At 38.3% G+C, this 12,736-nt stretch overlaps 2 protein-coding genes across 3 annotated transcripts in view; both read right to left on the bottom strand.

The window, feature by feature from the left end:
* LOC140750491 (EGFR adapter protein) overlaps positions 1 to 11,972 on the bottom strand; it is a 138,195-nt gene extending 126,223 nt beyond the window's left edge. For both annotated transcript variants that reach the window (XM_073084041.1, XM_073084040.1), the window contains exon 1: positions 11,830 to 11,972. In XM_073084041.1, coding sequence (XP_072940142.1) covers positions 11,830 to 11,853 — 24 coding nt within the window. In that variant the 5' untranslated portion in view covers positions 11,854 to 11,972. The remainder of the gene's footprint in view (positions 1 to 11,829) is intronic.
* LOC140750263 (uncharacterized) lies at positions 2,746 to 5,702 on the bottom strand. Its single transcript, XM_073083706.1, has 2 exons — positions 3,227 to 5,702; positions 2,746 to 2,835 (listed from the first exon to the last, which is right to left on the bottom strand). The coding sequence occupies exons 1-2, from the start codon at positions 5,531 to 5,533 to the stop codon at positions 2,746 to 2,748; spliced, it is 2,397 nt and encodes a 798-aa protein (XP_072939807.1). The 5' UTR covers positions 5,534 to 5,702.
* Positions 11,973 to 12,736: the final 764 nt, after the last annotated feature.

Here is a 12,736-nt window from a genome sequence, read left to right on the forward strand (position 1 = left end):
ATAACAAGAAAAAAATAATAATTGGAAACAAAAAAATGGCTTACATGACCTTAATAACGATCTACACTGATTTTCCCAAACGTCCGTACAGTCCAGCGCTCACGAGCAAAATGCCCTTTTAATTCTGAGTACCCTCCTTATATAGCCCCTCGCCAGGTAGTTGATGACGTTGCATGCGAACTCCTTACACGGCCTCTCCTGACGTTGAGTCGTCCTCGACGCAAATCCCTTGAGTTCCGCTGGGACCTGCGGCCGCAGAGGTCGGTGGGCCGTCATCTATGTCGTCATCAAGCAAGGGCATGGATAGATTACTTGTAGGACCAGCCTCAATTGGTAAAGTCTCTTCTTCAATGCTAGTTTCATCTAAAACAAAGAAACCATTCCCCACAATTCATGGAAGAAAGTTAAAAACGTTAGACCTAACAGACCTATCAGAATATCTCCAGTCAATCAATTCATTCATCGTTCTTTCATTCTCATAAAAGTGAAACAAATAAAACAAATTGTATTCCTGTTTTTCATAAGGCCTTTATACTTCGATCTTGATAGTAGACTTCACGATGTTCAGTAACATAGTCCTGTAATATGGCCCCAGGCCCGTTCATACGAACGCATTCCACACGCAGACTATAGTCAAACGTGTGAAGCTTCCCGACAAGCAGACCACATTCATGCGAGTCGATACGCTTCCAAATACGCTGACCATCGTCACACGCATTAGGGCATCTCAACGTGCAGAGCGAATCATACAAGTGAGGAATACTAATCATCCATGATTCACCATAAAGGCTTACATAGGAACTCGTATAGCAAATATTCATCCGTGGTTCACCATAAGGGCTTACACAGGAACTCGTATAGCAAATATTCATCCGTGGTTCACCATAAGGGCTTACACAGGAACTCGTATAGCAAATATTCATCCGTGGTTCACCATAAGGGCTTACACAGGAACTCGTATAGCAAATATTCATCCGTGGTTCACCATAAGGGCTTACACAGGAATTCGTATAGAAAATATTCATCCGTGGTTCACCATAAAGGCTTACACAGGAATTCGTATAACAAATATTCATCCGTGGTTCACCATAAAGGCTTACACAGGAATTCGTATAGAAAATATTCATCCGTGGTTCACCATAAAGGCTTACACAGGAATTCGTATAACTCAGACATATAAAATTCACTTACTCTCAAAAAATGCGGCACATGTCTCTGGGGTCCACTCACCCCGCCACGGCACCATAAACTGCGCAGCAGCTTGCGTAGTTTTCCCATAGTTGCCTCCAAGTAGGCGTAGAGTATAACGCCCACTAGGTAGGACCTCAACCACTTTATATGGACCACGCATACCGGAGTCAAGTTTACCTGAGGACTGAGAATACTTAATAACAAACACGAGGTCGTTAACATTATACTGTCGTGGTATGCACCGTCGCTGGTTAACCTGAACATCCTGTTTAGTTTGGTTACTTCGAAGAAGTTCGCGGGTCCTGCTCCTGGTGATTTCACGAAGAGCTTCTCGGTTAGGTGCCGAACCCTCAATTGCCACATCTCGTACTAGTGCACGAATCGCGGGAGTTGTTGACTCCGTGCCTATAAGGAGATTCAAAGGAGACACTCGTGTAGTCTTCTGTCGAGTTATGTTAAGCACCAGTTGTAGTTTCCACAAAGTCTCCGACCATTGTAAGTTCTTGTGGTTAGTCTGAATACGTAACATGTTTAGGACAGTACGCATGTACCTCTCCGCCTGACCATTCGCCTGGTGCATTTCCGGAGTAATATAGTGCAGGTTACAGCCCAGTTCATTGATCCACGTTACAAACTCATTGGACTCAAACATGCGTCCTTTGTCTGTGACCATGAGTTTAGGCACTCCGAATAAAGAAACAGCTTGAGTAATGACGCGCTTAAGTTCCGTGGAATCTTGACGACGAATGGGGTAAAGAAGTGTATACTTGGTAAAAGCGTCCACAATAAGAAGAATGAATTTGTAACCTTCTGATACTGGCAGAGGTCCCAAAGCATCAACATGAACTGTATCAAATGGGGTATCAGGTTTTTCCCACGAACTTATAATTTGCAAAGGAGCTCGAGGGACTCTTTTTTGAGAAATGCACACAAGGCAATGAGAGACATACTTGGAGACAAATCGCCTGAGACCAGGGAACCAAAAGTGTCGGAGAATGAGGTCAAGGGTTTTCTCAGCGTTAATGTGTTCATGTTCATCATGGAACACCCTCAAAAGACTAAGGCGGTGACCCTTTGGTATGTAACAGAGCAACCTTGTTTCCTGGCCTACCGGGACGTATTTGTAATACAGGATACCATTTAGTATCTTGTAACGATCGGGATCTAGCTTACCATCATGACATTTTTGAATAAGGTCTTGAGTTTCTTCATCAGCTGACTGAGCAATCTGAGCCCAGTTACGAGGTCTCGAAATTTGATTAACAAGAGCAGGATTGCGACTTAAATAGTCGGCATGAGGTAACATTATTCCCTTACGATACTCAATTGAAAAATTGAAATCTTGGAGATACATCCACCACCTCGCTACCCGGGGCAGAAGGTCCTTTTTACGTTCCGTGGATTTAAGTGCATTGCAGTCAGTAACAACTACGAATTTAAGGCCTATTAAGTAATGGCGAAAGTTTTGGAGTGCTTTAACGACAGCCAGAGTTTCCAACTCGTAGGAATGGTAATTACTTTCCGCGCCTTGAGTGGACCGACTAAAATACGCGATCACGTGTTTATTTGAGTCAGGGTGTACCTGTAGAAGGACGGCACCATATCCAATGCTGCTAGCGTCCGTATGAACTTCCGTAGGAAAGTCTGGGTTAAAGATTGTAAGAACCGGTTCGTTTGTTAATTCTTTAATTAGATTTAAACGAATGTTTTCACATTCGGAAGTCCAGTGAAACTTAACATTTTTATGAGTGAGAATAGCAATAGGGGCAGTCTTAGTTGCGTAATTTTTTATGTACTTCCTAAAGTAACCTGCAAGGCCCAACAGTTGTCGTACCTGCTTAACGTTTGCTGGCGGCAAGGTGTTAACTAGGGCTTCCACTTTACGAGGACTCGGCCTAACCTGACCCTGTCTTATAAGTCTACCTAAGTATTCGACTTCCGTAACTAGAAATGAACATTTGCCTAGATTAATGGAAAAACCCGCCATTGTAAGAGTCGTGAGTACCCGGCGCAATAGTTCAATTCCCTCACTTACAGAATTACTAAGAAGAAGTATGTCATCGACATAAACTAATACATTGCCTTCATTAATATGCGTGCGAAGGGTGTTATTAATAATTCGCTGATATACTACAGGAGAATTAGCTAAGCCATAAGGCATCTTGACATATTCGAAGTGTTCTTCTGGTGTCACGAACCCAGTCAAGTGAATAGACTCCTCTTTTAGGGGAATTTGGTGGAATCCCGTGGCCATATCGAGACAGCTGAAGAACTTGTAGCTGCCCAACATGTCGATATGGTCGTCGATTAATGGAAGAGGGTAGCGATCTTTGACGGTGATACGATTAAGTGCCCTAAAATCGACACAGAGTCTATCCGAACCATCACGTTTTCTTACGAGTATGATTGGACTTGCATATTCCGAGTTGGAGCGCCTAATAACTCCTTTCTCTAAGAGATCTTGAGTTATCTCGCGGACTTTAAGTTTTTCAGAATACGAGAGCCTATACGGTTTGTAAACGACAGGAGTTGAATTGGTAAGTCTTATCTCCATTTCTCCTGTTCGAACTGTGGTTGCAGCAGTTCCTGATATCAAAAATTGAGAGAATTCATTTATAACAGACCTAAGACTTTCCAACTCAGCGCCTTGTAAAGGTGTATTTAATTTAAACTGGTCGACTAATTCAACAACGTTAGCCGCCCTATTAACTTTATCAGAACGCGTGATGTATTGTTTATCTTTCGTGCGAATATAAGTAATTCCATCACGGTTCAACACATCAGTTCCGATTATGATGGGCACGTTCATAAAAGACGGTGGAACAACTATTAAATCTACTTCAATTGAGATGTCACTAAACTCTATTGTAAGAGTAACGTAAGACGTTGCGACTACTTCCCGATCACTAAGGCCCTTCAAAACGCAGTGCCTTGGCTTAGGCTGACACGTAAAATGTTTTAAAATGCCTGAAGAAATGAGAGACACATCGAGGGCTCCACTATCAATAAGAACATCTACTGGAATACCATCTATGATTGCTGAAGTTATGTCATTACTGGGTGAAATATTGGATTGGTAAGCACAAAGGTTGACATTGCGTTGATTACGTTGCTCGGACTTAGCTTTGATGAAGCATTTATTCTCAGTGTGTCCTGACTTCTTGCAAAATGTACAAGTATTACTTGAAGACGGCTGCACATTGGAAGTTGTCTCAGAAGGTATATGTGGCGGACGACTATTAGACATGTTGGATTTGGGTTGTCTACAGTTGCGACTGACATGACCGAATCGATTACAATTATAGCATTTAGGAACTGAAGCGCCAAGTGGTTTTGTTACATAACTATGTCTTTTATGTTCAACTACCCTATCCCGTTTTCCTGCTAAAGGCTTTGTGTAAATCGAAAGGAATGAAACGATAGTGTCGGGAGCCAGGTTAGCGTTGGCGGCCGCAGCGCGCACTTGTGCATTATCTATACCGCGTATCACTATAAGAGTTCTCAAATCATCACTTATCCCCCGAACTATCTTCAAACGCAATAGCGTACAACGAGCGTATTCAGCATAACTAGGGTACTTATCCGAAGTTTTATTCATTGCGTCAAACAAAATATTGGCATAGTCCAATTTACCAGGACAAAGAGGTATGAACTCGCGTTTAAAATTAGACCAAGTACGATCATTTGACACCCATTCACCTAACCACACCCTAGCGTCTCCCTTCAGACATGACGCTACACGCGACAAGCATTCGTGATCGTTCCATCCATTAGTTTCCCTGGCGCGATCCACCTCTTCACACCATGCTTCGATGCTATTAATTGATGGGTCGAAGTTGGAAACATAATAATGTTGCGACCTTGAAGGTTGCATTGTTTTAATTGCTTGCATCAAAGCATTAGCGAGGGTAGACGCCTCAGAACAAGGAGTACTAGATTCCACGGAGTGCTGTCGCGGCGCAACATTATCAGATATAGGAGTCGTAACTGCGGGTTGAACATTGATTTCATGAGCAGCTTGTGCTTTATCTTTAAGTGAACGCGTTTCGACAGGTGAAACATTCCGCGACCGTGACCTTAAACTAACGCGATGGTCACTGCGAGAACGACTACGCGACTCACGCCTAACCTGGGTACGCAACCGGTGTACTTCAGTATTGTGAGAATCAAGTCGATCTCGGACACGCAAGCCATTTCGTGAAGAATGACGCCTATTGCTCGAATCGTGATTCGGCCTATCACTACTAGAATTGCGTGATCTTCGTGAGGCAGGTCGAGCCCGACTGCGCGAATCGTCCACAAGATCACGCCTCCGTGGGCTAGGAGTTCTCGTACGTCTCATTATAACAGTAGAAATGAACAACAAAACACACAAAATATCAAAAAAATGAAGCAAGCAGTAATTGTAACAAGAAAAAATCAATTTCAAAAGTCAACGGTCTTTCAGGCGTTATTGTGAGCTTATGAGTCCTTTATCCCACTTCTGATTTTAGCATCAGAAGTGGAAAATTATTAAAAAAATAAAAAAAAATAACAGAAAAGTTCATTTATTGAAAAATAACAATTTAAGTAAAAATTAAATCAAATAAGAACTAAGTAAAATCGACACAAATAAATAACAAAACCAAATACTGCAAACTTCAAAAAAATTAAATAACAAGAAAAAAATAATAATTGGAAACAAAAAAATGGCTTACATGACCTTAATAACGATCTACACTGATTTTCCCAAACGTCCGTACAGTCCAGCGCTCACGAGCAAAATGCCCTTTTAATTCTGAGTACCCTCCTTATATAGCCCCTCGCCAGGTAGTTGATGACGTTGCATGCGAACTCCTTACAATATATATTTAATAATATATACTTATTTCATTATTATAATATGTAATTTTTGTTTTATCTAATACGTATTTTATTATTTATCTGCTGTTTTCATTATTGTTTGTCGCATTTTTTTTCTTTCTTTTGTTGCTTTGTAACACCTGCTGCAAATCCTCTACATCCAGAGTTGACTGGCAGAGAATGCCATCATACATTATGTTTGCCCTTTTGTACATTTCTTTTTAGAGGTGATGCAATAATTTTAAATAAATAAATAAATACCCACATGTATTCTATTACAACTCTAATATCCAGAAAGGAATCTTTTACAAGTAAACCTTGGATTATAACCATTAACATTGCGTTAAAGTGGTTAAACATTATGTCAGTAAGCTTTCATATTGAGTAAGTTCCCAGACGTATTGCCTGCTAATAAAAAATCCTCTAATATATAGCCGAAATAACATTGACTTTGGACCTTATCATCGCTTGTCGTAAACCTAAATCACGGTCGATTGTCATCAGGGACTATAATATAAAGTAATACCGTATAAGAAGTTTATTGTTTATCATGTAAGGTTTTTCTCAGACAATGTGCCTCATCTTTCTGTAGTGGAGACCGTATTAGATTTCTCTCAAGCGATTTATTGTAATAAAAAAATTGTGAAGGTATCAGATACAATAAAATAAATATATTTAGTGTAATACAGATATTTATGATTAAAAAAAATCATAATTACGAGACTATCAATGTTAAAATTATAATTACAATCGTTGAGGATACAATGGTTGTCTACCTTTTTCGTAAAGACAACAGGAATAAGTCAGGTATGGATGCGATATAAATAAAATCGTACAACAATATTTAATGTATCGCGTTTCGCGTGGAGCAGCGGTTATCATACCAGTCTGACATATCGAGGACTCCGAGTTCAATCGCCGGCTAGTTAAACATTTCAAAAATCAATTTAAAATTTTGTTGTCTACTGCAGAGCCCCATCAGTTATTTCAGTTATCTTAAATACCATGAATATAAAAACAAGAAAGGCAACAACCGCCGTTGCTTGTTATTCTTGAATAGTCAAATAAGATTTGATAATTACAATACGCTGTAAGTTATACTTGAAATTTAGAGATTTTAGTCTGACAATGCAAGGATCAATTTGTCCCCGGTATGGTTTAATAAAGGCTCTATTCGTAAATTATATCGTACATTACTAACGTTCGTACCAACCAGAAGTCCCTCTCATAGCTAAACTCTACATTTTCCCATGTTTTCCCCAAACGCAACGAACAATACACGCCAGAATTATTTTGAAGGCGCATTTATCTCCCTTAGCACAACAAAGATGTGTGGAGGCGCGAAACACTCATTAGGCAAAAATAAAAAGCAGCCAAGTGCGTGCCGTCCGCCAACTAAAGGTTCCGTAATCAGGATGTTTGTTGAAGGCAAAATATTTGTTTTTTATATTTGTTCTATGTTTTATGGAAACAAATTTATTGTTTGGTTTGTTAAACTCGGAATACAGTTTGCGACAATTTTATTCATAAATATTTATAAGATTCATCATCAACCCATCACTGTCCCACTGTTGAGCATGGGTCTTCTCACAGATTGAGTAGGATATTATAAGATTTATTGCCTTAATTTATTTAACATTTTTATTAACTCTCATCCAAATTCAGCTCTACCAATGGACAATGCCAAAATACTTCTGAGTAAAATTTAAAAGATAGGTTATTTATGAACAGAACAGTCGAAGAGTTCGAAATAATAAGGGTTTATTTTCTAGCATTTTATCTACGGAACCCCAAAAACGCTTCGGCTTATATGGGGCGGATTTCACTCACTTATTTATTGCCTCGAATAAGCTAATGTTACTGTTCTCACCAGAGCCTAGTGATATATGGGGGATGAAATGTAAATATTTGAGTTATCCGTTAAGTGGTTAACAACTCAGTTAGTACAACGAAAACACTCAAATTACGCACACTCACACCAGTATTTCTTATTTCGTTGTTGCGTACTTACGTTGTTAAATATTTAGAACTAAATTAATACCTAGAACCAAAATCTAAATTAATTATGAAGATGTCTGCGTGAACGGGGTACGATCACGGTATCTGCTGCATAGTACACCGGTATGGTGACTAAAGAGTAAATGTTTATTTTATGTCTATTATAATAAATTTAACAAATGATTTTTTTTGTAACGTCAATAATGCCGCCGTAGGGTTCAGCCATTGTTAACAACATGATTTGAAATAAAACTTACGTTTTATAACAGACTCCGCTCATTCAACATTTAATTAAATTACAATTATTCAAATATATGTATGATTTTATTATTTTATAAGGGACACGTAAGGTTAAATACTACTCTGAAAGCTTCATAATTCAAATCCGTAGACTGAAGGTCAATTCTGGTGCATTGTGTGTCTCACACTGAATGCAAGTCCAAAGTAAGCTTTTAATACAAGTGACCTATAACCTATAAAAATGTAGAGAGCGTAAAATAAACTTCCACAAACGCCTGATACTGAACTATATAGAGCGAGTATTCATTTAAATAATAACGAACCAATATCGATAAAGATTTTATTTTGTAGCGGTGGCGATACTGGTCGGTGGGCACGCGCGGGTCACTCACTCGCGAACAAAGCGCATAAATAAACCGCCGCGTCCGCTCCGCGCTTATCGCCCCAACTTACACCGGCTGGGAAAGGATAATAATTACTCTTCGGGCGCCGCGCGCGGGGCCGCTCGCGTGCTAAAGCTTGTCTTTGTTTTATATTTATAATATAGGAGTAGCAGACGAGCATGCAGTCCACCTGATGGTAAGTGGCTTCTCCCGCCCATGGACATATGTAATCAACCCCAGATAGGATTAGATATTCCTACTTCAGGTCGAGACATTACTTGAGGTCGACGACAGATGTGCCGCTATCCCGGAGGACTAAGCAGGAACGCGTCGGAAACGTATGTCTCACTTACCACACCTTTCAAACCAGAACACAGCAGCACTTGACACTACTGTTAATAAGCAGAAATAGGTGTGGCGGTGGTGCCGCCGAAGTCGAATCACAAATGGTTCTACCACCTGTATACAATGCTGAGTTTTATGTAGAAGGAATAGATATTTTATTCCAAGTTGTATATCCGTGTACGTATCTAATTTTTTTTATTTCCAAATGGTAGAATTTTTATAATTAGGTCGCACCGTTACGGGAGGGAAAATTAAAATTATTTTTTCAAGGCTTGGTATGACGCATATAAAAATATATTTCATTTCTGTTATTTTATTGGTTATGTTTTAGAGATCTTGTTACGTGTATGTTCTATATATTTGATTAATGTTTATTTATTATTGCATTAGCACAATAGTAAATGTTCTTAAAAATCAAATGATATACGATTATTACAGTAATAGTAACACAATTTTCCTTTCACACACTATTGACATAATCCATCAAGTAAGTACACAGTATTACGCGGGGACGTGACAAAAATGCTAAAAACGTCTTAGGAGCGTTTTTCCGTTATATACGACACGACACGATTTGTGATGGCGACATATCGTAACTTATCGTAAGTTACCCGTACAGAATATATTGTTCACATACGGCCTTTCGCACACCCGTCGTTTATTGTATTCAAACACTTATATAGAGACCGTCATCCGGTCACGCGATCCGTAGACAGCAAGTTCATAATTGTTTTTCTCAATATCCTGATCGCAATTTTAATGTAATAATATAACGGCACAAGCAACGTAACCGAAAACTCATTACCAAATGTGTATTATGCATGGTATGAGAAAACAGGTCATAAAAATGTATGAAATATGAAGTCGTCACTGCACTTTTTTGTGTCGTGTCGTATGCAGTAAAGAGCCGAGCTAAGCAGAATTATCCCGTGATCTATGCGGCACATCTTTCACGGGCACTTAGCGGCGGCGTGCTTCATTTGTTCCGACAATCAATAAAAACAAATCTCCTTGAGTGAACATTTTTAAATTACCACTTTCTTTGAACAAAGTTCCTACATACTACGTATACAACAAAAACCCTTTTACAGCCGGTTTCATCTTTTCGGAACTCGTGTGTTATGTTATAGCGAGGAAAACTAGATATAGAATTTATTAATAATTTAAAAACGATCAAGTAAACTTAACAACTGCTTTACACTGTCTACTATTTAATATTTATACATAATAGTGATATCGCAATTGCTACATTTTTGTCCTTTTTATCGGAAAGTAATAAGATACAGGATCGAGGAGTACCCCAAAAGGAAAATAAATATCCATTGCTATCCGGCATACAGTCTAAAACCCTGCTAATTGCTGCCTTAATCAACTGCAAATAGAATAAAAATTGTGACTTAAGTTGATCATTAAAGTGTTGTTAACATAATATTGCTATTAAGGAAAAAAAAAAGTTCAGAATATGTTGTAAACGCACTTTATAACATCCTGTTTTTTATGGACTCAATTATACATGATTTTACATCGCTGTGGTCGTTCATATCTAAGGGTCTGCATAAGCATTTGATTCTTCTTTTACATAAAAATAAATAAAGGGAAAAGCATGTTTCTCATCCTTCTAGTTGGGAGAGGCAACGAATACTATGGCAGTAGATTTGTTTAGAATGTATACTTTCTGTCATTCCATTCAAGATAGAGGCGTACTCATCTTTTTTACTTCTTCTAAATTTCACAAATGCGCTACACAACATTTTCTTGCATTAGACGTGCACTTAGAAAGTTCCTATCTTCAGACATAAAAGAAGTTTTGGTTCATTATTTCTTGTCTAAAAGCACGAAGCTTTCACAATTTAATACCAAAAGGTAGCACTAAAGGGTATGCATCTTCCTTCAATTTTGAACTACAGCGAGTCGCTGGCAGATGCAAGTGTTAAACAACATACGAGTAACGATATTTTCCCTTACATAAACAGTGTTGCTCTTCTGTCTCCTTGTCACTATGCTATACAAGGGTATCTGCCCTTCTCATGCATCTTCAACAATGCATTTGTAGCTTCTGATATACTTAAACTGACCATAGTAGTATTAATCAAGCGTCATTACACTTGACAAAATCACTGATGCTTGATGCAGTCATCCACATTTCCTGCTGTCCTATTAATACATTAAAACTAAATATTTTGAATGTGTATGTCTGCAATAACATGCTAACACAAACAAATCCTAACTAAGCACCGAATCAAGTAATTGAACCAAAATCAATATAGAATATGTTGAACACGTGTCAAAATTATTTTTATGGTTTTTAACCGACTTCCCAAAGAAGAGATGTTATCTATTCGACACTTACATTTTTAATCAGTTAGTCGCTCTTTTCTCCGTCCCTGCAATGGTGGGACAAGTAGCTACATTCTCAAAATTTATTTCCATTTAAGTGTGCAAAGTTCGCACGATTGCATCTGCATATTATTGCTAGTAAAATATTTAAATCTGAAACGACGTAGTTACAGGGAAAACGTTTCCATACTTTTTATTTCATTGTATTGTTCAAATATTTTCATGTAAAAATAAGAAAATTAACAATGTGCAGTTAGTACGTGACTTCAACTATTACAAATGTGCAAAATATTTTTCGAAGTCTAAAATATAACGCTAGTAAAATCATTGAACCTAATCATGTTTTACTAAACATTTCAAAAACTAAAACTAGTGTTTAATGACAAACATTACAATATTGTATTTTGTGCCAAACCTAAATTACACCATGAAAATTGCAAACTATGCAGTAAAATAAACAATATTGTTTATACTATCAGAGAGAAGAACATACCTTTGCGTGGCGAACGGCCAGCATGGTTCGCGAGCACGACGCGACATCTCACCACCACACACCACTACCACTCACGGCACACACCACAGCACCTCCGCGAGCCAGCACCACGCGGCGACCGCGACACGAATAACGTTGCAGTTGCCAACAACACAGACAAACCTTCCGACACTGGTTCACGGACATAGAACGAACGATGTCGACAGTAGATCAATTAGCGAGAGTAACTAAATAGAAGAAGACACATCATCGAGTTACAGCCTAAAAGAACAAATAGGTAACTGGGAGAAGGCATAACAAATATAGATTACTAGATAGAAGAAATAGCAAATTAGAAAATGCAAAAGCGATGTCTACCTCAGTAGAAGACAAAAGAAGCTTACAGTAGTTTAATACTCTCTGCTCCTAATAGTAATATTAAGTTCTCTTGAATTAAATCATACGATAAACATCGAGAAAAAAATCTAATCTGAAAATAAATGAATAATATTGATCAAGACCTTTAATGACTTGTGGAGGTTATTTAACGCTTGAGTTGCTCGTTTGATTGGCTCTTGACTTCTGTACATTGATTAGATTAGTTTGATTTATTAATTTCATTTTTATTCGGGTCATGTATTACGCGGTGAATATGCATCAAATATACTGTGTTACGAATACCTCCATAAAGTCACGATTGCTAGTAAAATAACTAAGTATAACGGTAGCGTAATCCAAATACAAAACACGTATTATTTTGATAATTTTCTGCCTTGTACGCTTTGAAACATACAATTTAACAAATTTAATGTAGTTTATTTAATTGTCTTAGGGCGAACCTCTGAATCATGCAAGGGATAAATTTTTCATCCATACTAGCTATACTGGACAATTACATCTTGTTGGACGTGTGTACTCCTATAAAACT

Source organism: Epargyreus clarus, unplaced genomic scaffold, assembly GCF_041222505.1.
Source record: "Epargyreus clarus isolate Ecla_fem2 unplaced genomic scaffold, WU_Ecla_fem_2.2 ptg000019l, whole genome shotgun sequence".
In the NCBI taxonomy this organism is placed as follows: Eukaryota; Metazoa; Arthropoda; class Insecta; order Lepidoptera; family Hesperiidae; genus Epargyreus; species Epargyreus clarus.